Raw genomic sequence first — 27,059 nt, forward strand, 5'->3', positions numbered from 1 at the left:
GCAAAGATGGCATGCTTTTAACTGTGTGGTGCACATGTTGGATAACTGTGGACTCATCCCTTCCTATCTATATATGACCAATGACCAGATGGGGAGGGTGCATGCATGAATGTGCACAAGGCAAAAAATCACATGCACATACATAGATCAGCTACACCCCACCGCCACAGTGGCAACACCAGACACCGCTGGTACTAGCGCCAGGGCTTCCTATTATGTTGTATGTGAGCACCTATACAACACAGCTTGGGGCTTTCTTTTAGTCCGGTTTCACACCGCATATTGGCGGTGCAGTACAGCAGCCGCACTGCACGAAACAGGCCTTCGGGGAATACCACATTACTATACGGTATTCCCCATCTGGCTTCCGCTAATTCACGATGCAGATAATTGCGGCAGGTTTTTTAAAAGTGCGTGTGTTACCATAGACTTAGATGCAGATTGCCACAGGAGCTGCGCATTAAAAAGTATTCTGTTTCCCTCTACAGGTGCAGCTGCAGCTAATCGCCAGGGAGCCTCTCACTGCTTCACATCATCCTCCTTCAACTTCCTCTCTCTATAGAGGTCTTGCTAGACTTCCAAGCATGTGAGTAGAGAGGGAGACAAAAAAATACCTACAATTCCCCTGTCTGACAATAGTACAACTAAACCTATTGTTTTGTGTTCCTAGAATAAATGGGTCATGAGGAGAACATGCTAAAAGCTCCCTCCATAAAATTAAATGTGGGAAGTAATACAGTATTTCAGGGCAGGGTGCCAACATACAGTTTTGTACTTGATTTTTGCTGTTTCTCCAAAGTATGCAATTTTAACAGACAACTGAAGAGAGAGGGATATGGTGGGCGCCATATTTATTTCCTATTAAACAATACTAATTAGTTGCCTGGCAGCCCTGCTGATCTATTTGGCAGCAACAGAGTCTGATTAATACCAGAAACACGCATGTGGCTTGTCAGAAACACCTGATCTGCTGCATGCTTGTTCAGTGTCCAGGGCTAAAAGTATTATACTAGGTACACACCATACAATTTTCTGGCAGATTTACCTGCCAGATCGATTATTTCCAACATGTCCGATTTGAATTTCAATTGATTTTTCGATTTTCATAGAACTGAACAAAAATCGTTTGAAAAATCAAAAAATCTATTAAAATTCAGATCGGACATGTTGGAAATAATCGATCTGCATGTAAATCTGCCAGAAAATTCTAGCATTAGAGGCAGAGGATCAGCAGGACAACCAGGCAACTGGTATTGGTTAAAAGGAAATAAATTTGGCAGCCTCCACATACCTCTCACTACAGTTGTCCTTTTTTTTTTTTTATGTAAATGATTCTAGGATGATGAAAGGGGAAAGGAGACCTTTGTATTTTAAATGCCTTCCGTGGATGATGAATTGAGTCATGCTTAAAGGGGAACTGAAGAGAGAGGTAAATGGAGGCTGCCATGTTTATTTCCTTTTAATCAATACCAGATGCCTGGCAGCCCTGCTGGTCTATTTCTCTGCAGTAGTATCTGAATAACACCAGAAACAAGCATGCAGCTAGTCTTGTCTGATCTGACTTTAAAGTCTAAAACACCTGATCTGCTGCATGCTTGTTCAGGGGCTATGGCTAAAAGTACTCGAGGCAGAGGATCAGCTGGGCTGCCAGGCAACTGGTATTGCTTAAAAGGAAATAAACATGGCAGCCTCCATATACCTCTCTCTTCAGTTCCCCTTTAAAATATGCAGGTAGAGCAGGAAAACTACCTGGCTGGATGTATTAGCCTGTCACCATCATGGATGTATTCCACACAACTAAACTATTGTCTACATTTTTGCAGCACGTGTTCTTTAACCATTTCAGCCCGCAGGGATTCTTCGCCTTATGCATCTGAGCAATTTTCACCTCCCATTCATTCGCCAATAACTTTATCACTAATTATCACACTGAATTGATCTATAGCTTGTTTTTTCCGCCATCAATTAGGCTTTCTTTGCGTGGTATATTTTGCTAAGAATTTATTTTTTTTCTAAATGCATTTTCACAGAAATATTAAGAAAAGAATGGAAAAAAAATCATTATTTCTCAGTTTTTAGCTGTTATAGCTTTAAAATAATACATGCTACCATAATTAAAACCTATGTATTTTATTTGCCCATTTTCCCGGTTATTACACCATTTAAATTATGTCCCTATCACAATGTATGGCGCCAATATTTTATTTGGAAATAAAGGGGCATTTTTTCAGATTTGCGTCCATCACTATTTACAAGCTTATAATTAAAAAATGTTCGTAATATACCCTCTTCACATGCATATATAAAAAGTTCAGACCCTTAGGTAACTATTTAATTTTTTTTTTAATTGCAATTTTTTTGGGTGTGGGAGGTAAACAGTTAATTTTAAATGTAATAATATGGGTATATTTTATTAAAAAGTTTATGTAAATGTAGTATTAGTATTTGACCACAAGATGGCCATGGTGAGCATTTTCTCCTTTAGTCCTGGAAGCGAGATCTCACTTCCAGGATGTCCTAGGAGGACAGGAAACCTTTTTTTTCTTCTTCTTCTTCTTCTTCTTCTTCGTCTTCTTCTTCGTCTTCTTCTTCTTCTTCTTCGTCTTCTTCGTCTTCTTCTTCGTCTTCTTCGTCTTCTTCTTCTTCTTCTTCTTCTTCTTCGTCTTCTTCTTCTTCGTCTTCTTCTTCTTCTTCGTCTTCTTCTTCTTCTTCGTCTTCTTCTTCTTCTTCTTCTTCTTCTTCTTCTTCTTCTTCTTCTTCTTCTTCTTCTTCTTCTTCTTCTTTCGTCTTCTTCTTCTTCTTCTTTCGTCTTCTTCTTCTTCTTCTTTCGTCTTCTTCTTCTTCTTCTTTCGTCTTCTTCTTCTTCTTCCTTCGTCTTCTTCTTCTTCTTCCTTCTTCTTCTTCTTCTTCCTTCGTCTTCTTCTTCTTCTTCCTTCGTCTTCTTCTTCTTCTTCCTTCGTCTTTCTAGCGGGCAGTTAGATCAATGAATGGGAATTATATTCCCATTCATAGATCTCTGGGCTAACAGGGGGCACCACATGCACCCGCTTGCACGCACGGGAGCGCGCACCCGCACAGCAGCAGCTGCCTGGACGTGCGCATCACGTCCAGGCGGCTCAAATGGTAAAAGTGAACCTCTGCACAGAACAGAATGAAAACAGAGACATCCACTCTGTATGTATTTAGAGAGTTTAGCCTGTCTAATTCCCTCTCATCTGTGACTAATCACAAGTGTAATTTGATCTCTCAGCTGAGTCAGCTGGCTCCCATGGCAGAGCAGCTAATTTGTAAACGCAGGATGTTAACCCTATGTCTGCTTCCATGAAAGCAGAAAATAGAAACAGTGCAGACAGGATTTGTATCAGCTGTAACAAGGACATGTTTTTCTTTAAAGATTATTATACTGTTGCGTATCTTTTAGAGCAGAGAGGAAGTTCGGAGTTCAGGTTCGCTTTAAGGCCTGAGTTATAGGTTAGCTGTGATTTCATTTATTATAAATCATTAGTCAGGCTGGGCCATGCTGAAGGGAGCACAGGCACCCTGCTGTGGTGGAATCTATGTCAGGAGCTCGGCGTTACATCTCAGTGTCTCTGCTCTCCTTTCATGTTACTGATCTGCCCACAGACGATGCACCAGGGAATTCTCACTGTAATTAATTGCAAGGAAGAGAACTATTTTGACATAGAAACATTTGTGAAGAGGAATGTTGAGTGGCTGGAGGTGAGGATTTCATATCTGACATTTGTCAGATAATTAAGTGTTATCAGACTATGGAATTTATTTCCATTACTTGCTTGCTATACAAAGAATTACATGTAATGGCTTTAAAAAAAATGTATTTATTTGCAGGGCCGGATTTACCATAAGGCACTGTAGGCACATGCTTACAGGCGCCTAAAGATGAAAAGGCGGCTAACTCCCCTCCCCAAGTGCCCCCTTCCATTCTTCCCTATTGTGAGAGATCGCGGAAAAGCCGCCACAGGTGCTACTGAGCAGGCAGCTGATTCCGCGTCCAGTGCAGCGGTTGGTACGCGGAAGCGTGTGTCTGGTAGCAGGGCAGAACGCGGAAAAGCCGCCGCATGCAACAGTAAGGCGGCTGCTTCCGGGTCCAGCGCGGCGGTTTGCACGCGGCAGCGTGTGCCTGGTATGGCTGAGTCTGTTAGTGCACATAGGCTTAGGAATACACGCGCGCGCGCGCTGAGAGGCAGAATTCTTATACTAAGCAGGAAGAGTCAGCTGACCATGCCGATCAGCTGACTCCTGAGCGGGATACTATTGGTTGAGCAATTAGGGGTGGTGCTGGAGAGCACTACTCCATATATAGTTCCTGCTGTTCACTTGCAAATTGTCTGCCATTGCGATCACTACGTGGAAGCACTCAGACCTAGTCAGATCCTCAGTGTGTTTGAACTAGGTGGACCTGGGAATACACACTTAGCCAGATTATTTGAATTGTATTCTGTTTATGCTTTAGCTAGTTCCAGGGTGTAGAGACCAAGGACCTCACACCCAGCTTAGAGAACTGTGTTATCATCTGTGTTATACCTTAAGTTAGTTCCAGGGTGTAGAGACCAAGGACCTCACACCCAGCTTAGGGAACTGTGTTATCATCTGTGTTATACTTCAGACTAGTTCCAGGGTGCTGAGACTACGGACCTCGCACTCAGTCTAGGGGAACTGTATTATCATCTGTGTATTCTTCAGACTAGTTCCGGGGTGCTGAGACCAAGGACCTCGCACCCAGAATAGGCATTGTTGATTTATGTTATGACTTATAGCTTTTCTGACTACTCCTTTGTCTTCTGATTCGGTACCTCGTATATCTGATATCCCGTTGCCAGACCCTGCTTGACTTGGATACCGAATCAGCCTTCTGTCTTTGTACTTTATCTGTCAGTGTGTTGCCGACCCGGCGTGCCCGACCTCGAGAGCGATCTCTCCCCTTAAAGAGATAGTCTCCAGATCAGATAGGGACATCCATCATAGGTGTCACCCTCTCCTAGGCCCTTCCCGTCTCCAGTCTGACTCCTCCCCTTGGAGAGCCTCAGGCTGCTGGAAGGTTCCTGTTTTCCCAGAGCGGTGTCTCTGTACTGTATATCGCCTGCTCAGCAGGTACATTACTCAAAGTATTACTGTTACACTAAACACTCACATATCCATAGGTGTCCAGAGGTTAGCAATATATCTGATTATCGGTGATACTGCAGATCATCAATAATCGGCTATGTATCTGCATTCTTGGTGATACTGCAGATCACCAATAATCCGATTCTCTCTGCGTGCTGACACCAATTGTTACACCTATGCAGAGTTTAGATGAGGTCTCTGCATTTCACTCACAAGATCTCCCTTAAGTCAGGGGCACCTCTACCTACATAATACTTGGGGTCACGTCTAGAGCTACTTAATATTGAGGATACTTCTGGTTACCTAATCCTTAAGGGCACCTGTAGCTACCTATGATGGGTAAGAGAAGTAATAGCATATGTGTGGTGCGGTTTGGCAGGGGTTTGTAGGTTCATGGAGGGTGAAATCTAAGGTGTCAGTACATTTGTGCTTATAGGCTCCTGTGAGGTAAAACTGGGCCTGTTTATTTTTTTTAAGTTGTACAATGGGAACAAACCTGCTTTAGGACTCTTGTTGGTAGTATTTTTATTTCTGTTTGCTTATTTAGTGCAATGCCAGGAAAAATAATCAGCAGGCTCAGGGCACACTCTGCAAATTTTGCATGTGATTACCTGTATACATAAATCTGCATTTACAATTTTGGGGTATTTCCTTAAATGATCTTTTGTGTGTGAATTTGACTGATTGTAATTCAAACCAATAAAGTTAATTTACATTAACATGCCTCTAACTTTAAAGAGAATCTGTATTCACAAAATGAAGTATAAACAAACATCCCTGCCTGTTTGGGGTCATCTCCTAGCCCCCTCTGTAATATTTTTGCTGCTCTCCGCTGCAATAAAGAGGGTAAAAAACTGTTTTATAAACTGTTTTGTAAACAGAAAAGATGGCCACCAAAACAGGAAGTACATGAGCAGAGCAGTGAACTCAGTTAATACACAGTGAGCAGGGGAGGACTGGGACCTTTTGGCCTGGGGGGAAAACACAACCTAGAGGCCCTTTCACGGCAGTCACAGCGCAAAGCCATATCTTTTTTTTATGAGCAAATGTATACAGTGTAAAGCAGCATTACATGTAATTACATAGATTTCACCCCCCTCCCTCCCAGCAACCCAGGCTTGGGGTAAAAAAGCCTATTAGCAGTAATCAAAAGCCTGGGTCGGGGTGACCGCCAATCAGGTTATAGCAGAAAGCGCAATCGGAGCTGGATTTAGAACTCTGTCTTACAATAGTAAGTTAGTTGGCTTCCCCCAAAACAAGTCTATGGTGAAAACAGATTATGACTATGGTAGGATTATGCTGGGTACACACAGATTTTGTGGCAGATTTATTGTCAGATTGATTATTTCCAACATGTCCAATCTGATTTCTAAATTGATTTCCGACCGGTTTCTGATAGAAGTGAAGGGAAAACAGTCAGAAATCAGATCGGACTTGTTGGAAATAATCAATCTGACAGTAAATCTGCCAGAAAATCTAATAGTGTGTACCTAGCATAAGGTTGTGAGCTCCTCTGAGGACAGCCAATGACATGACTTTGTACTCTGTAAAGTGCTGCAAAAGATGTCAGTGCTATATAAATACATCATAATACAGAAGGACTTTAGACTATGACTATGGTAGGATTAGACTGTGAGCTCCTCTGAGGACAGTCAGTGACATGACTATGTACTCTGTAAAGTGCTGCAGAAGATGTCACTGCTATATAAATGCATCATAATACAGAAGGACTTTAGACTATGACTATGGTAGGATTAGACTGTGAGCTCCTCTGAGGACAGTCAGTGACATGACTATGTACTCTGTAAAGTGCTGCAGAAGATGTCACTGCTATATAAATGCATAATAATAATAATATGGTAGGACATTAGACTATAACTATGGTAGGATTAGAGTGTGAGCTCCTCTGAGGACAGTCAGTGATAAACTATTAACTCTGTACAGTGCTGCAGAAGGTGTCAGTGCTTTATAAATACATAATAATAATATGGTAGGCCATTAGATTGTGACTATGGTAGGATTAGAATGTGAGCTCCTCCGAGGACAGTCAGTGACATGACTATGTACTCTGTAAAGTGCTGCAGAAGATGTCAGTGCTATATAAATGCTTAATAATAATAATAATAATAATATGGTAGGACATTTGCCTTGGACTATTGTAGGATTAGATTGTGAGCTCTGAGTGAAAACAATCAACGCCATGTACTTTGTAACGTGCTGCAGAAGATGTCAGAGAGCAGGAGAGAGAGAGAATACATACATAATAGAAAGGAGAGACAGGGACAGATGCAGGGAAATGAGGCATAAAGGTAGAGGAATGTGGGAAAGAGAAATAGAGTACATAAGAAAGATGGAGGACATGGTGGGGGAGATGAAAGGTATAGGCACAAAGAGACAGAGCATGGGGGAGAGGAGAAATGGCAGGGAAATCTCACTAGGCCTGCTGGCTTCCTCTGTGCCATTTGAGAAAAGACTTTATGAGGAAAGAAGCCATTGCATTTGGGAGTGAGGAGATGGGAGGAGGGGGGCCTGGGAAGAAGAGACACACACACTTGAAAAACAAGAGATAAGAAACTCCAGCTGGCAATACAGCTAATTGTCTGGCGTTTACTGCTTACATTTAGGATGTACTGTGCAGGTCCTGCTTCCTCTCCCTTCCATGTGTCTCAGAGATGCACCCAGCCTGACCGCAGTCCTGTCTCTATTCACCGCTCAGAGCTGCCGGTCACACTTTGAAATTGCCGGTAAGAAAGGGGCGGGAGGGAGAGGTGTGCCATATGTGGCAGGAAGAAGAACAGTATTGTACATTGCCTGCACGTCACGCTGGCTGCTCAGCTGATACTCCGTCGGGCCAGCTGCTGGTGAGACTGATCACCGCAACCTCCCTACTGATGGAGACGCAGCCAGGGGACCTTCAGAGAGCAGAGCAGGAGAGGAAAGAAGTCGGCCCTTTCCTCTTTTGCTAGGCTTCAGCCAGCGGCCCAAAACACAGAGACAGGAGGCGGCCCGGGGGGAGACTGCCACCCATCCCCCCGGGCCAGTCCGCCCCTGACAGTGAGTACACAGAGAATTCAGTGAGTTACACATTGAATTCAGTCTCCAGAGGTTATGTGCAAGTTTTGAAAGAGCTGTGTGTCAATGAAGCATGACAAGCTGTGTCTTGGCTCTGCACTGGTGTCAGCCTGACAGGCAGATTCCTCCTCAGCCAGCTATTCTTTGTTCAGTTTATCAGTCTGTGTTTATCAACCTCACAGATAGCAGACAAGCTGACAGTGAGAGCAAGGGACATTGTCTGTGAGGAATAGTCATCACAGGAGCACTGGAGGGGCTTGGAAGGAGTTAACTTGTTCACATTACTGAAGAGTTGGCAGCCTTCCAGACACAGCCGACAAATCCGACAGGGGAAAGATAAGTTGATTTATTACAGAGATGGTGCAAGTAGAAAGTGCTGCAGTAAGCCAGAGCACAATGGAACAGCCTTAGGAACTTGTAGGATAGGAGAAATACTGCTGAAATTTTTGTTACGGAGTCTCTTTAAAATTTCTGCGTTTCTCGAAAACTGAATTATATCATTTTCTTACATAAATCCATTGCATTGCCACAATACCAGCTGAAACCAGCAGGTGGTGCTGTAATTGCAATTCCCTGTTTGAGATCAGCAGGGAAGAAAATGCTATTTATTTATTTATTGTATTCATAAAGCGCCAACATATTATGCAGCACTGGACATTAGTTAAGGTTACAGACAATATTTAGGGATGACATACAGCAATATGACAATACAGGAATACAAGAAAGACCAGATCACACAGCACAGTATGAGTACAAGGTAATGCTTAGTCAGTCACTGGATGGGAGCATGGAGATTAGGCAAGTTGAGATCACTCAATATGGATCACTCAGATCCATGGGATGGGTGTATGGTACTGGAGGTGTGTGATCAGGTAGGAGACACAAGGAGGACCCTGCCCAAAGGCTTGCAATCTAGAGGAAGAGGTAGGGACATGAAAGGCTATATTATTATCTTAAATTTATATAGCACCAGCATGTTCTGTGTTGCTATATAACAGAGAGTACAAACTATATAGACAGCTATTCAACAATGGCGCAAAGATAATACAGTATGTAACTTGTCAAGCTGTTAGTGTAGCTAAATCAGGAGCCAAGCGATTTTGGCAGCATACAGGTGATATAGATAACCATAAGATCTAATAAGCTGGCAAAGTCCAAGCATAGCAAGCGAAGAGAAGGGGTCTGAGAGCCGAGACTTGGAGTACCTCAACTGAGACTGGGCATAAGAAGGAGATGGTGCCAGAGTGCACAACTTTAAAGATTAAACGTATGTGATATGAGGAAAGCCAGGTGAGAGTGAGACCCTGAATGCCCAGAGTAGAGTGGATTTGAAGAAGCAATGGATGGTCCACTGTGTCAAAAGAGAACTTCCTTTCTGGTCAGCAGAACACAGGAGTATATTCTGATGTTTCCTGTCTAACCCTGTACCACTAAAATATGGCGTACCCCAGGGCTCAGTCGAGTATCCTTTGCTGTTTTCAATACAGATATTAACTCTTAAAAAACGAATCCAAAAACAATGGCCTGACATACCACAGCTGTACTAATGATACTTTGCTATATTTTGCCTTCAAACCTGGTATGACCAACACAACTCTAATGATAAATGCTTGCATAGCTGAACTACAGAAGTTCACAAATGACAACTGCCTGGAACTAATTAAATTCTTGTTTTCAGCCACCAGCAAAACTCTTCCAGTCATCGCCACTTGGAGTTTATCTACATAACTCTGGACATGTGGGCAGCTTGGGCAGATATTCAACTTTCACCAAGGAACACTGCAAAAATGTAACACCTCAAACACTCAAAAGATCTGCCAACTCTACTCCATTCCTTCACTGCATGCCACCTGGACTGTTGCAGTGACCTCTGCACAGTCCATCCAAATAAAGACCTGCACCACCAAATGCCACTGCCACTTTGGTTATTCCACTGGCTACCAAGAAAATGGAGAATCTTTTTCAAGATCCTCCTACTTCCATTTAAATCCTTGCACAATTTATGTGTTGGCTATCTGAAGAATTTGCTGCAGCTGAACCGCACCTCTAGAAACGTATGTATTAGTATGCTGCCGGTTGAGCTGGGCGCAGGGTGAGCCGAATGATGGCTCACCTTGCTGCCGCTCAAATCGCCAGCGGCGTAAAATACTATTCCCCCACCGAGTCATAGCAACTTGGAGGGAGGAGTTATTCGGGGTCCAGAGATCGCTGGAACCCCAAATTACCCTTATGCGCCCCTCGCAGTATGACATTACTGCTGTGGCGTCGTCTAGTTCCAATGCTCTAAACCAACTGCTTCGCTCTAGAAACCTCCATTTGACAGGATCTGATAACCAGTTGGTCATCAACAGAGACCCCCCCCAAAAGCTTTGAGACTGGAGCATTTTCTCATGCTGCTCCAACCCTTTGGGACTCCTTACCCCACTCAATCAGGACAGCTCCATCCCTGAACTCACAGGCCACTTGTTCCTGGTTTTCACATTATTATTATTATTATTATTTAGTATTTATATAGCACCAACATCTTCTGCAGCGCTGTACAGACTACATTTAGTCTTGTCACTAACTGTCCCTCGAAGGAGCTCACAATCTAGTCCCTACCATAGTCCTATGCCTATATAGTGTAGTGTATGTATTGTAGTCTAGGGCCAATTTAGGGGGAGCCAATTAACTTATCTGTATGTTTTTGGGGCGTGGGAGGAAACAGGAGTGCCCAGAGGAAACCCACACAGACACTGGGAGAACATACAAACTCCTTGCAGATGTTGAGTTGACCTGGCTGGGATTCGAACCGGGGACCCAAGGCAAGAGCGCTAGCCACTACGCCACCGTTGCTTTAGGGCACTTTGTAAAGCATCTTGGCTGTTTATTTTTGCTTATTAAAACGATCACATGACCAATTGGTGGTATGGCTGCAGACAGTGGACTCAACACCAAGCCTGCATAGTTAGAAAACACTAGTTTTCCCTGCAATATCTTTCAGTATACTAGCGTGTTCAATTCACAGAGGAAACAGCTTTGTCTTTGTTCACTTGTTTATATATGATTCCCACTGTGACCACATGACGTGTAAATTCTTGCTGGTCTGACTGCTCAAGCATCCCACTCATTTGCATGAATGTTCACTGCTTGTTATCCTAGTAACCTGTGGTTGGGTTGACACTGTGATAAGGAAGATGGAATGTGGGAGAAATGCTGTGGTGAATACCATCTGATTTCTGCTTATCGGTGAGTTATTAATCCTGTTTGTTATAATAATGGATTTCCAGCTCAACAATTCATTGCCTTCTCCTGAAACTCAAGCTAGTTTAATATTAATACATTCAATGACCTTCAGATAAACCACAAGTGTGAGAGATTTACGTTCAGACAACAGTGCATTGTTTACGTGCTTTAAAGTGTACCCAAATCAAAGCTCGGGTACAAAATTAGACACTTACCTAAAGAGAGGGAAGCCTCAGGATCCTATTGAGGCTTCCCTCTGTATTCTAATGTCCCCCGTCACTGACAACGCCCCCCCCCCCCCCCCTTCCCCAAGTTTAGTGACAATGTCACATCGGGGATGCGCAGCTCTTCTCCCTATTTCATGGGGCATGCGAGCCTGCCCATACATAGTAAGCCAGAGCCACTGGCTCCGTGCTACTGTGCATGTGCGGCCGTGCTCACGTGTATACTGTGTGCCGCACTCAGCGACGGGGGACATCTCATCTGAGTAGCGAGGGAAGCCTCAATAGGATCCTAATGCTTCCCTCTCTTAACCTCCCTGGCAGTATGATTAATTCTAGATTTTTTTTTCCAAAAGCAGTGCCATTCTTTCACAAACTCTCAGACCCTAAAAATCATACCGCTTGATAGCTCTGTGGCAGCCCTACACATTCCACACCTCAGATGAATCCAACTCAGGATTACTGCTCTGAGCTGTGGATTTCCATCCCAAGCCTGACTCGGGGTTACCGCTAAGGAGGTTAAGGTGAGTATCTGATTTTGATCCCAAGCTTCGGCTCGGGATCACTTAAAAAAAATTTCTAATAGCAATCATGCTGAAAAGCAAATATATAAGCAGTGTATAGAATCAAAGTGCTGGACAGAACACTTGTTTCGTGGCCCTGTACATGTCACTGGGTCATGGAGAGGGGGCATCAGTGGTGATGGACACAGGAAGGAGAGCACCGGCCGGACAGGTGAGGGTGCTCTGTTGCTGCTATACTCTGCAATCTGAAGGGAGTGGGTGAGGACACACTAGGCAGGGGACCGATACATGGGTGCTCAGCAGTGAGGGTTAGGATAATGGTGAGAGAAGGAAGGCCAATGTGAACAGGTGCATTTTGAGGGCTTGCTTGAAGGTATTGAGTGAGGGAGTGAGCCAAATGAGGGGTGGAAGGGAGTTCCAGAGAATAAGGGCAAGTCTTAGAGAAGTCCTGGAGTTGTGCACAGGAGTGGATAATGCATGGAGCAGTCAAGGGTAGGTTGTTTGGCTAGGGTGATATCGTTGAAGACTTTGGCGAGTGCTATTTTGGTTAAGTGGGCAGGCTGAAATCCAGATGATAGGAAGTGAAATGGAGAGTTGGTGGTGAGGTATTGGGTCAGGCATTTGTGGATCAGGAGTTCAAGAAGTTTTGAGACAAAGGGCCATATGCAATTAACTTTTTTCACTTTAGTTATCTCCTAGGAGATATTTTTTATCTTCTATTTAAACTAACTTTTCAGCATTACGAAAAAGCACCCAAATGTTGGTGAAAAAGTTCTATCAAATTTATGTTGAGTATTTTCTTGCTTGCTGCGGCTTAAAAGGCATTTTATAACAAGTTGTGAAAATATCACCTAGTAGAAAACTCAAGAGACAAATAGAATTGCGTATGGGCCAAAAAGTGGGGAAGATGAAGCGATAATTGGAAGAAAGTGAGGGGTAAGTGAGGGTTTCTTCAGCAAGGGTAGTATAATGGGCTGCTTGAAGTCCAAGGAGAAATTGATGGTGGATAGGGAGATGATGAACAAGGAGGTGAGGACTTGGGGCCAGGGCATAGAAGGACATTCATTCATATAGCATTTCATGCCTATAGCAACATGTGAACCAGAGGAAACACTTTTCACTCCCTTCCTTTTGTCCTAATTGTTTTACAGCAAAGGCAATTCAAGTTACCTCTCTGGTGCAATAAGGCCTCGTTCAGACTATACGCGCTGCCGTGCGCATTTTGGCAGCGCATATAGTGTGCGACACGCAAGAGCGGTAGAAGGGCATAGACAGCCCTTCTACCGTTCCCATCATATGCGCTGCGTGGCAGCGCGATTGCGCTTTCGCGTGCTGCACGCATTTTTGGGAATCGCAGCGCAGATCCCATTCATTGTAATGAATGGGATCTGCAGCGCAGCGCATAGGAGCGCAGATGGCGTGCGATCGGACGCGTTGCGTTCCAATCGCACAGCCATCTGCGCTAATGATGTGAACGAGGCCTAAGCCATGTATGCAAAAGACCTGATTTAATGACAGCTGGTCTTATGAGAGCATTATAGGCCCGATCCAATTCATTTTTTCTCTTAAGTTTTCTCGCAGATAATTTTTCATCTTATGTTTCAAATAAATTTTCAGCATTCTGTGCAAAAAGTAGGTAAAAAGGTACGGTACTGAGTATTTTTTTTCTTGTTGATGGCTTAAAAGGCATTTTATTTATAAGGTCCCATATGCAATTAATTTTTTCTCCTGAGTTTTTCTCCTAAGAGATATTTTCAAACTTCTCAATAAAATGCCTTTTACATCACCAGCAATCAAGAAAATACTTACAGCGAATAGTTTGATAGTACTTTTCCACCCACTTTTTGATACTTTTTCAGGTGAAAGGTGCTGAAAAGTTATTCTAAGTAGAAGATGAAAAATTGTATCCGATGAGAAAACTCAGGGGAAAAAGTTATTTGCACATGGGCCAAGATGTGAAAATATCAGCTAAGAGAAAGAGGAGGAAAACCTATTTCACCACTGTCTTTGTGGCTCAACTTCAGGTATGCTTAAAGAGAACCCGAGGTGGTTAGTGGGGCACAGAGGCTGGTTGTGCACACTAACACCAGCCTCTGTTGCCCCATGGTGTGCCTCCAGGACCCCCCTGCGCGCCGCTATACCCCCCGCAGTGCTGGCGACATACAACGTGTCGCCAGCACAATGTTTACCTATGCGCTGTCAGCGCCGCTCCTCCGTATCGGCGCTACCCGCCTGTGTCCCTTCCCTCCAAGGTAAGGGACGCGGGCCTGTAGCGCCGAGGCGGGGGAGCGGCGCTAACAGACAGCGCATAGGTAAACCTTGTGCTGGTGACACGCTGCGTGTCGCCAGCACTGCGGGGGGTATAGCGGCGCGCAGTGGGGTCCTGGAGGCACACCATGGGGCAACAGAGGCTGGTGTGCACAACCAGCCTCTGTGCCCCACTAACATAATGAAATCCCACCTCGGGTTCTCTTTAATGCTGGGAGTACACGGTATGTTTATTCCCGCATACTCGAGCCGCTGATGGCTCGATTGATAATTTCCGACGTGTCCAATACCCCGCCGGATCAATTACACGCTCGATACCTGTGGGCAGGACAAAAGAAGAAACGAGTGTAAGATAAAGAAGCGCCCGCGGGGACGAGTGGGAATCAATCCGGGGTGCCTGCGGGGACGCGCCAGAATCGAGCCAGCGGCTCGATTATGTGTGAATAAACGTACCGTGTATTCCCAACATTGAGGAACTTCAGCCTAAACAAACATACGATCATTAAGTTACATTGGTTATTTTAATTAAAATAGGTAATATAATCTCTTACCCACCCTGTTTTGAAAGAACAGGCAAATGTTTGTGATTTCATGAGGGCAGCCATCTTTTTGGTTGAAATGAGGCGACAGGGAGCATGAGACATAGTTCCAACTGTCCTGTGTCCTGATCACCCCTCCCAGCTGTGCGCGCTAGGCAACAAGTACAACAACATCAGAAATCCCATCATGCTTTGCACAGTATCAGGGGAAAACTGCCCGTGCAGATTTATTTGATGGGGCGGAGCTTAGCTTCTGTGCAGCTAAAAATGAGGCTTGGGTAAGAAAAACAAAGTTGTGATGCTGTGAAACTGTTAAAGAAACACCAAGCCTTTTCAATGCTGCTGAGTAGATTTTTAGTGTGGAGGTTCACTTTAAGAATGTCACATAAACCTTCGGAACACAAGAGGTTAAACGTGTTTCCTCTGCGAGCTCTGGAGCTGCACGCAAAGTATGCCTTCACAGCTATTTTCATATTCACATTTCTTGGCTACTTGTGGTTACAGTGGATGACTTTGTGGTTGTAGTTGCAGCTTTTTTTTCTGTTGCTTTTGCTTTCCTCATCCAGCTGAAAAAAATAATATATGATATTCTTTATTTGAACTAATAGTTTCTTGAAGGACTACGGTATATTTCTGGAGTACTTTACTTCATCAGATCCTGGGCATACGGAGTTAACATCCAAACTTTAACTTAAAGAGGACCTGTAGTAAAAATAACATAATACACTGCTTATTTTTACAATATTCATTTATAGATTATATAGTCAGTGTTTGCCCATTGTAAAATCTTTCCTCTCCCTGATTTACATTCTGAAATGTATCACTGGTGGTGACATCTTTAGTCCTGCCAGGTGATCTGTACGGAATGTTCGTTACTGAGAGTTCTATGCACAGAGGGAGATATTGCTTGCTTGGCAGTTGGAAAAAGCTGTTATTTCTCACAATGCAACGATGTTCACAGACAGCAAACTGTCAGGACCATGGTCATGACATCACACTGCGGGAGGGGTTTCACCACATCAGCCATACAGACCCCCCTGATTATCTATATGAGAAAAGGTAAAGATTTCTCATGAGAAAGGGGGTATCAACTACTGATTGGGATGAAGTTCAATCCTGAGATGGGTTAAATTCATCTTTATTATTATTTTTTTTTTAATTACACTCTTCTTCCATTAACTAACTTAGCTGCGAACATTACACCATCCTCCAAAACCGCACTATACTCACATCTAAGGCAGGTAACACACTAGAAGCGGTTGTATGCATTTTGCCAAAACGGCAAAATCTGCTCGATTCTACAGGCTATTGAAGTCAATAGCCTTGCGCAGGAAACGCACACGTTGCATCAGTTCGTTCGCGTTTGCACAGTTTTCTGCTTTTTCCCACAATGGCATACAGTACATGCCGTTGTGAACGTGGAAACGTACGCGTTAAATGCGAACGCAGAAACCCAATAGAAATTGCAGGGGAACACAGCCCTGCAAGTGTTTTCCCTGCCTAAGGGCCCATTTACACTTAATCAGTTGGTGTGCGTTAGTACGCATTTTTTCCATAGCAGTGCATTGTGAAAAATATTTCAGTTAAACGCGTTAACTGCGAAAGGTGCCATAGGAAAACATGGGCATTACTTTGAAAATCAGTTTTCTTTCAGTTATAACTGAGAGCAACTGATTATGTGTAAACGGGCCCTAAGGGTTTCCATCTTTGAAATCATGTGTGGCCTCCACCATCTAACCAAACACATTTAGAAGCCAAATCATTTGCTGCTTTCCCACCGTAAGTTCTCCCACATCTCCTCTGCTGCATCCCAAGAACCTCCACTTTACCCCCACATCACCATGTCTCCCCTACTCATTTTGAAAGCCACACACCCCACCACCTCAGATAATGGGGGAAGACTAGTGGCTGCAGCAGCCCTTCTCTCTCTCTAATCACTGTGAAAGTTAGGGGCTGAGAGGCATTAGTGCCATGACAGCAGTAGACTTGCCTGCTGTGGTGACATGACGAACCCACTTCCAGTAGTCAAGGGACATTCCTACAAAAGCCCAAGCATCAGTGTGCCCATCAGCTGTCCACGCTGAGATGCATTGCTGAATTCTGTTTAGGCAACATGGCAGTGTGCATGTAGTATTACCATGCTGTAATATGTACGAACAGAGGCGCCAAGCAGAGTAAAACAATGTTCTAAAAATGATAAAAAGAGGGAAGTCGAGGTGAACTTACCTCCCTCTGGTAGTGGACATATACTCAAATGCAGAGTAAAAAATATACAATTTATTTACAGCTCCATAAAATCGCAACGCATTTCTCGGTCAACAGTCCCGCTTCATCAGGCAGTACAGGAGCATATAAAACTGGTTCAGGTCCATAAAGCGTGTGAGCGATGTGGTGTCCTCTGTTTTGGTTTTACATGTAGTATTACCAGTGCAATCTTTATGGTAAATTTTAGAGCACACTATGGATGGGATATCTAAAAAACGGATGCCCGATGCATAGAGGGAAGCCAGGCATTCTCCAGAGCTGATAAATCATACATTTAAATACACTGTTAAATTCAATCCATCATTTATTATTTAGTATTCATATAGCGCTGACTCTTCTGCAGCTTTACAGAGTCCATAGTTGTGTCACTAATTTTCCTTTAGATGGGCTGACCATCTAATTCTTACCATTGTAGTCTATTTCCAATTTAAGGGTGAAACCAATTAACCTCTCAATGGCCCCGATTCATAAAGGTCTGTGTGATAAAAAAAATCAGGTCGTTAAAATACCGCATTCGGTATTTGAGACTTGCTTCTTAATTCATAAAGATTTTCACAGGTGTGGTAAAAGTTTGGTAATTTCCAGAAAAAATGGGCTTCAATTTACAAAGAAACCTGTTCGGTAATAGCAGAAGAGCGTGGAGTCATCTGTTTTGTTTCATGCTGTTCTGTGCAGTGATGTTACAATAGTAAAAGGCATCCCTGACATCCCTTTAGAAATACATGTTTGTTATACTACCTCTGAGTCTGTCTATTAGTCTCTCTTAACATTTTATTTTATTGCCACAGTTTAGATAAACTTCCAAGAAACATAAGACAGGCCATGCTTAGGCGATTTCCTCACTTGCTTCTCCGCATCGTCAAACAGGAACCTAAAGGGCAAAATATCTGCAGGGTTTGTGTCGGCTCTCTTCCCCTGCCTGGGGTATAGAGAAGCTTGACCCTCCCTTGAAGGTATTGAAGCATATCAGAGGGACTCGCAGGAGAGGGAAGATGTTCCTATTGGCTCTCTGCTTCTGTCAGTCATGGGCTATCGCATATGAAGCTAGTTTCTGACACATCAGAGCTAGAGGTAATCGCCACACATGTTTCTGGGCTTTACCGCATTTTTTAATCTTTGTAAATTGACATTTACTAACGTGTCTAGGTATTTACCACACAAGTCATTAGTTTACCTCACTGGTTGGTAACTTCAGCTTGCCATGTGATAACAGCTTTTATGAATTTACTTTCATATCTGTTGTCTGCATTACCTCATGCGGTAATGCTTTATGATTCGGGGCCTATACGTTTTTGGGATGTGGGAGGAAAACCACACAAATATAGGAATAACGTACAAACTCTTTACAGATAGTGCTCTGTCTGAGACTCAAATCAGGGACCCAGCACTTCAAGACGAAAGTGCTATCCACTACACCACCATGCTTCTTCGATCATTCACACTATGACGTTATAGAAGTAACAAGGTGATAAAGTGTGAAGGCACATTTCACATGCATGTGTTGTATCAAGGGTCATGTTTTCTTTGGGTAGGGTGGAGTTGGGCAAAGGGTGCACTAGGTACCCAGACCACCAGAATAATAGGTCAGATTTCGTTTTTTGGTACCCTTTGGGGGGTGGTGGTGAGGGCGGATACATATACTTATGTGAATAAAGATGAAGGTCAAACTGTTGGGAATCCCTTAAAGAGACTCTGAAGCGAGTCTAAATCCCCTTTTTTAACTTGTATTTATGTTAAGCAGAATACTCCCTGCTAAACCGCCGCTATCCCGTGGCAAAACGAGGGGTTTATATTCCCAAATCCCCTATCCTGTGTCCGGGGAGCGCTTCCTGATGAGGCAGAGCTTATGATTGTAGCTCTGCCTCTTCGCGCGTCAATCTCCGCTGATCGCCGCCTCTCCCCGCCCCTCTCAGTCTTCCTTCACTGAGAGGGGCGGAGAGAAGTGGAGATCTGCGCGGCGATTGACGGGCATGGAGGCAGAGCTGCAGCTCATAGCTCTGCCTCCACGACCAAGAAAGTTGTGGATTTTGCAGAGGGGATTTGGGGGTATAAACCCCTTGTTTTGCCGCGGGATAGCGGCGGTTTAGCAGGGATTATACTGCTTAACCTAAATACAAGTTAAAAAAGGGGATTTGGACTTGCTTCAGAGTCTCTTTAAGCCTGGCATACACCATGCAATTTTCCATCAGGTATACAAGTCGAATCGATTATTTGTAACTGATCCAATCTCCGATAATTTTTCTTATCGATTTTTCCCATCACTTTTATACCAAATCAATTAGAAAAATGATCGGAAAACAGATTGGATCTGTCGGAAATAATCGGATCGACCACCAATCTAATGGAAAATTGCGTCGTGTACTAGGCATAAAGGTGCCCATACATCTTGAGATGATGGGCAGATTTGATCAAGAGACAAATTTCTCTCTCTGATCAAATCTGATTAGAGAAAGATCTGTCAGCTGCCCATACACCACAGGCCAATTCCCGATCAATTTCAGCATGTAGAGTGTGACATCACACGCGGCATGTATAGCGCTAATAGAGCAGCAGGATTCCGAAGACAGATGGGCACCGTGCGGTGGGCCATATAGGACAGGTCATTTATAACCACTCACGTGGGTACATTTATACTCAGGGGAACAGCACCGGGGGATCCGTCGCGTTTGTCCCGATATCGCTCACCGTTACCCCCGCGTACCCAATCGACTACAAAGCCCGACATCTTGCAGCATGTACGCTCGATATATGCAACCAATTTCGGCCCAAAATTGGTTGCAATGCCGATCAGGCATGGTTTTGGTGGCACCAATTTTCATCTGATTCGATAATAATGATCGAGTTGGCTGGTCGATCAGCCGCCAAGTCAAGAGAAGTATGGTAACCTTGCAGTTATAATAGCTTAGCAACATATAATCTCCCTCCACTCACCACCTTGCAGATGTAAAGTCTGTAAAGACACTCACAAAATCCATTGTTACCGGTACACAGAACAAAGACTACAAAGGAGGCAGTGGGATGAGCTGTGATATATCTGATTCCCTTGTTTTATGCTGCTAACTGGATGTTACACAACTGGGTATTTGTTACAGCTATGCCAGGGGAAGTTAGGGTTGCCATAGTAACAGCCCTATCCTAATCTCGCTCCTATTTCTCTAATGTGAGATACAGAAGGAAGATTATAATATTAGATTATCTACCGTGCACCATAGATCTAAATGTTGGTTCTGTCTAAATAGGTTGATGTATGTAAGACAGAGGGCCAGTACACACCTGCATCTAATGTTATACACGCTGTGTTCACTAAACAGATACTCCTCTATTTATAAAGTATGTGTTTGCCTGAAGATGCTGGTGATACCTGTTAACCACCTGAGCGGTCTGGACGAGCTCAGCTCGTCCAACACCGCCGGAGGTCGCCGCTCAGGCCCTGCTGGGCCGATTTTCATCAAATAAAAAGCAGCACACGCAGCCGGCACTTTGCCAGCCGCGTGTGCTGCCTGATCGCCGCCGCTCTGCGGCGATCCGCCGCGAGCAGCGGCGAAAGAGGGTCCCCCCAGCCGCCTGAGCCCAGCGTAGCCGGAACAAAAAGTTCCGGCCAGCGCTAAGGGCTGGATCGGAGGCGGCTGACGTCAGGACGTCGGCTGACGTCGATGACGTCACTCCGCTCGTCGCTATGGCGACGATATAAGCAAAACAAGGAAGGCCGCTCATTGCGGCCTTCCTTGTTTATTCTGGGCGCCGGAGGCGATCGGAAGATCGCCTCCGGAGCGCCCTCTAGTGGGCTTTCATGCAGCCAACTTTCAGTTGGCTGCATGAAATAGTTTTTTTTTTATTTAAAAAAAACCCTCCCGCAGCCACCCTGGCGATTTAATCAGAACGCCAGGGTGGTTAAATGTGTTGCATTTGGAGTTTTGTGCTAATAAAGCTGTTTTTTTTTTATGTTTTTTTTTTTTAAAAGACCACTTGTGTCTTCAGTAGCGAGGCATGTCCAACACTACTGCCACTTTTGAAACTGTTCGACTGCAGTATGCCAAAAGTCATGTGGACAAGCCACAAACGTTTTGGGATAGTGTTCTGTGGACTACTGAAACAAAATTAGAACTGTTTGGGCCCATGGATTTGGAGGAGGAAGAACAAGGCCTATGAAGAAAAGAACACCTTGGCTACTGTGAAGCATGGCGGGGGGTCAATCATGCTTTGGGGCTGTTCTGCGTCTGCAGGTACAGGGAAGCTTCAGCGTGTGCAAGGTACCATGAATTCTCTTCAGTACCAGGAGATATTGGATGAAAATGTGATGCAGTCCGTCACAAACCTGAGGCTTGGGAGAAGTTGGACCTTTCAACAGGACAGTGATCCCAAGCGTACCTCCAAGTCCACTAGAGCATGGTTGCAGATTATAGGCTGGAACATTTTGGAGTGGCCATCTCAGTCACCAGACTTAAATCCGATTGAGAACCTCTGGTGGGACTTAAAGTAAGCAGTTGCAGCGCGCAAGCCTAAGAATGTGACTAAACTGGAGGCTTTTGCCCATGAAGAATGGGTTAAGATACCCGTAGATCGCTGCAAGACACTTGTGTCAAGCTATGCTTCGCATTTAAAAGCTGTTATAACTGGAAAAGGATGTTGTACTAAGTACTAAGGATGAATGTCACTTGGGGATTGATTAAAACTGATAATGATGTGAGCACAGAAAAGACATTTGTGGTTATTTCATTATAAATGTTATGTTATATTTGTCTGACTTACAAGTGCCTCTTTGATTTAATTGTAAACAAGATGACTGAAATGATCAAAATCAATGTCAAACTGGCCAAAACACTACATTTCAGTGGGGGTTAAATAATTTTTGAATAATAACTGTATGATAATTGGTTGTGTAGTACGGATAATTACTAGAACATTAGTAGCAAAGAAAATATTCTCATATTTTTATTTTCGGTTATATAGTGTTTTTTATAACATTGCATCATTCTCTAATATTTGCAGTTTACACACTACTCGGCATTCTAAATGATTTTACAGAGCAGGCAAGTGAACTACTGACCTGTCCTCTGCAGTGAAAAAGAAATTACAGCAACTGACAGTTGAGATAACAAGCTTCAGAAGACTGAGCTCTCTGCGACTTTGAAAGTCGTGGAGCTCAATGGCTCTTTTGCATAGATAACTGGAGTTTCTTAACTCTTCCTGTACTGGAAACAATATTAGACTTATGTCTCTGCTCCTAATGTTTTATTTCTTAGCTGTACTACACATACAAATCATTACATATATTATTATTATTATTTTTTTGCTTCAGTGTCTGTTTAAAGCAAACCTGAAGCAAAAATAGACTTATGAGATAAAGCATTATATGTGCTGTACAGCTTAGAAATAGAACATTAGTAGCAAAGAAAAAATATCATCGTTTTGCAGTACAGGAAGAGTTAAAAAAAACTTCCGTTGTTATCTATGCAAAAGAGCTTCTCTGAGCTCTCCGGCCCAACTCGGGTTGAATACAGTCCTGCTTTCTGAAGCACTTAAACGGCCATGAAACAGTGAGAGATGGCTTAAAGAGGACCTCCAGCCTAAACAAACATACTGTCATTAAGTTACATTAGTTATGTTAATTAAAATATATAGGTAATATAATCTCTTACCCACACTGTTTTAAAAGAACAGGCAAATGTTTGATTTTATGATGGCAGCCATCTTTTTAGTTGAAAGGAGGTGACAGGGAGCATGAGACACAGTTCCAACTGTCCTGTGTCCTGAGCACCTCTCCCAGTTGCTAGGCAACGCGAACAACATACTAAATCCCATCATGCTCTGCACAGCATCAGGGGGAAAAAGCCTGGGCTTTTTTTCTTTGATGGGTGGAGCTTAGCTAAAAACGCAGCTGAGAATGATGCTTTGGTAAGAAAAACAAAGTTCTGATGCTATGAAACTGTTAAAGAAACACCAAGCCTTTTCAGTTCTGCTGGGTAGATTTTTAGTCTGGAGGTTCACTTTAAGATAATGTTTTACTGCAGGAAAGTTCAAAGGGTCGTTATTTTTGTGTGCGCAGGCAGGTTGCAAACGTGCAGGCACGGGCCGCGGGCATGCAGGCATTGCAGGGGAGCAGCCAGGCCTAGTGCAGGCGGGCCTTTTACCTAGTAAGAATAATAATATGTGTATGGCAATTTATTATGATTACCTGCCTTCCATAACAAGGATTTTTCAGCACATCTGGATGTTTTACATTTCAGTGATTATTTTTACATCTGCAGTTCACAGGTTACACCCAACCTCATTTTCCTCTTCTAAGTCTAGATTCCTGGGTTTCACATTTTCCATGCTGTATTATTTTAGGATCCTTTCCCTGCTCCGCCTATTGGCCCAGTGCTTTTCTATCTGAGTTAACTTTTTACTGCAGCTTCTGGCTTCAGAGCAAAGTGCCTCTCTCTCTCAGCCAGGCTGACTTAATATTTAACTCTCAGAGACTGGTGACAAGCGACCCTAGCAAAGCTGGAGGAGAGAAGGAGAGAGAGAATGTGAGGGAACTGCACAAGCAAAGGGAGGAATACAGGTTTTTAGACATTTCTTCTACAGGACTGAGGAAGAACCGACATGGATATAATTGGGATGCATTTTTAACCTTTTATGTGATCTTGATTCTTAATGGAGTTAATAAAGTGGAAATGTATCCGCCAGACTGGAACCAGTACAGATACTAAAGCTGTGCTTTTAAAGAATTAACAAGATTGCAGGTTAGCTGCTATGGGCAGCGGCAGCAGCAAGAGCAGAAGAAGAGCAGTCCAGATCTGCAGCAGGCAGCCACTGGATCCAGCAGAGGTAACCATAAGCGACAGAGGAACGATGGTCATTTGTGAGCAAAAGAACAGGGACAATGACAAAGAATCCGCCGAGAAAAGGAATACCGCTGCTGCTGCAAGGACTGGAAACAGCAGACACACAGCAGATGACCCAGATCTGCAGCTACTAGATGACATCCTGGCTGAGTCTGAGGATTGCTTATCTTGGCCAGCATCCACTTCTCTAAAGCAGAGGATGACAAGTTCACCCCATGCAAACTCCAACCCTGGGTCAACGTTACCAGTGCAGCAAACAGCGGTCAGTAAAACGTTGCCAACAGTAGCAAACAAAGCATTGTCTACGGCATGTGAAGATCTCCAGCACAGACCCCAAACTCTGATGGACCCCTACAGCACAACAGTAAGTGTCAATTCCACTCTGGTTGTCACAGGACTTTGGCTAAATCTTTGGTGGACTCGATGGAATATGGGGATTTAGCCAAAACACACAATGCTAATTCTGATCTGAAACGAGAATAAAACATTTGTTTCTTTCTGTGGTAGAGTTCATAGCTCAAATTAGGCAGGCATGTCCTCCAAACAACATAATTAGGCAACACATCTGCCAAATAATAGAGCAGACAACCAACAGGCAGCATATCCCCAAATAACAGGCAACACATTCCTCAAATAACATAAAAGTAGGCATGTTTTCCAAATAACATAATTTGGCAGTGTATCCCTCAAACACTTAAGCTGTCATGACCCCTAAATGACACAGTTAGGCAGCATGTCTCCCAAATAACATAATTAGATAGTATGTCCCCCAAATAACATAATTAAACAGGCATGCAAATCATGCAATAAAAACAAGCATGTCCCACAAGTAATAAAGACAGCATGGCCTTCAAATGGTTACAAGGAAAGCCTCTGGAAGATCATGCCAGTCAGGTGTAGAGGAACTGTAGCTACTGCCATGACAGGTAAACATTCCCTCACATGCTTTCCTCTACTATCCCACATGGGGGAAATCTGTAGAGCACTGGGAGGGATAGTTGGATGGAAGGAGGTACTGGGAGACCCCTAAGAGACCTTACGGGGTTTGGGGTAACTATCCCTTTTGCATACTCGAGCTCTGGCTAAGCTGCAGTGATCCCTTTCAAAAATTTGCAAAGATTCCCCAATATAGGATTTAACCCTCAATGGTATACAATATCCAACTTTTTGTTTATTTCATAAATACGGTGATACAGCATAAAAACCAGCACAATGTTTCGGGCCTGTCGCCCTTTCTCAAGGGCTTAGGCTTCTGATACAAACACACAACACATGTAGACATCAAACTACACACCACACCCTAACAAGTGGGGGTGGGGTAATGCTTAAACTTAAATTAACCCTTATCAGGGTAAAAAGCAGCCATACCTGTTAAAGGAAACATCTGAGAATGAAATCTTTGTTCAGGCCACCAGGAGATTGAGTGCCCAATCGCTCCATCCACCAGGCTTCACGTCTAAGGAGGGTGTTTCTGTGGGACCTACCCTCGTGTAATTGTACCACTTCCAGTACCTGCCACCTTAATTAACTGACATTCTGCCTCGACTCCACAAAATTTTGGGCTAACAGCGACTCTCTATTGGTTGCTGACACACCTTCTTTTGATTTCAGGGTTCTGAATGTTACTTTTATGCTTATTGAGCCTAGTTTTAATTTCCCTTGTGGCCCAGACCACAAGGGCACTTGATGTAATAGACCAGTGTTTCTCAACATTTTATTATGTACCCCTTTTATAACCCTGTACTCACCAAGTACCCCCTAGCATAGTAAACACTATCACAAGTACCCCTTGACAAATATATATTTAATCGTAGTACATGATAATTGGTTCTAAACAATTTCCAAGCATTTAGTATTGCTTTAAATTAGCTAAAATACTAATGTGGTGTTTAAGATTTATCATTTTCTAAAACTCTAAATGTGTTATTCTTGGTTGAGTATATCAAGCCCGAGTACCCCCTGGAACCATCAGAAGTACCCCCTGGGGTACACGTACCACACGTTGAGAACCTAGGTAATAGACGACCCCTTTGGTGTCATGTGGCAAAATCTTTTAAAGTGATTGGGTTCCCTATGCGTTCATGATGCACTTCTGGGCCCTTAATTATGTTATTGCAATGCAATGCAAAAACGGGAATGTCCCAAATGCTGTATCACCGTATTTAAGAAATAAAGAAAAGTTGGATATTGTATCCCATTGAGGGTTGAGTCCTATATTGGGGAATCTTTGCATGTTTTGGACTGTATTAAGAGGCTGTATAGACTTCTTGCCCTATTAGGATGCCCCGAGATCCACAACTGCAATCCTGAGGCTGGTGAACTGTTTTTTGACCCTTTCAAAAATTGCCACCATGGCCCTCTGCTTCAGGGAGCCAGCCATTCATTCTGGTTTTGAGTGAATGGAGCATTGGTCAGAAGCTGCAGCTGTCAGGGTGTGAGTTCCTTTTATCAAGACATCTAAGAATCTAACAAAGCTCATTCTGCCATGGAAAAGGTGCTTATAGATCCCGTTTCTCAATAATCTCTTTTTTTTTTTATTAAACTAGTCTAAATGTCTAATATTCTCTTTGCAACTTGTGGAGATCATTCAGACTATTGGTACAATACAATACAATAACATTTCTATAGCGCTTTTCTCCCATAGGACTCAAAGCGCTTAGGCTCTCTCAGATTCAGTAATTGGTAGTAGGATGAAGTATTCACACAACTAAAGTTATATTTCTGCAAATGCCAAACTGAACAGGTGGGTTTTCAGTCTGGATTTAAACACGTCCAGGGATGGAGCTGTCCTGATCTGTTGAGATAAGGAGTTCCAAAACGTAGGGGAAGCATGACAGAAGGCTCTGGGACCAAAAAATTCCAAGTGGACTCTGGGCATGACTAGATTATTAGAACCTGCGGATCTGAGAATGCGGGGATTGCTACGTAGCTGCAACATATCTTTCATGTATCCAGGGCCCAGATTATTCATGGATTTAAATGTCAGTA

General features: G+C 43.5%; 1 protein-coding gene across 10 annotated transcripts in view; it reads left to right on the forward strand.

Annotated features, from left to right (window-relative positions):
• The first annotated feature begins 497 nt into the window (after window positions 1-497).
• LOC137571346 (uncharacterized) overlaps window positions 498-27,059 on the forward strand; it is a 94,462-nt gene continuing 67,900 nt past the window's right edge. For 7 of the 10 annotated variants that reach the window (XR_011031337.1, XR_011031335.1, XR_011031334.1 and 4 more), the window contains exon 1: window positions 23,687-24,435. Coding sequence is in view for 1 of the 10 variants with exons in the window: in XM_068280309.1 (XP_068136410.1) it covers window positions 23,980-24,435 (456 nt within the window). In the remaining 9 variants the exon portion in view is untranslated. Of the gene's footprint in view, window positions 587-3,618; window positions 3,721-11,340; window positions 11,428-23,686; window positions 24,436-27,059 lie in introns of those variants that run through there. The other 3 variants (XR_011031341.1, XR_011031342.1, XR_011031343.1) reach the window with 3 other exon arrangements.

This window comes from Hyperolius riggenbachi, chromosome 4 (genome assembly GCF_040937935.1).
Source record: "Hyperolius riggenbachi isolate aHypRig1 chromosome 4, aHypRig1.pri, whole genome shotgun sequence".
Taxonomy (NCBI): Eukaryota; Metazoa; Chordata; class Amphibia; order Anura; family Hyperoliidae; genus Hyperolius; species Hyperolius riggenbachi.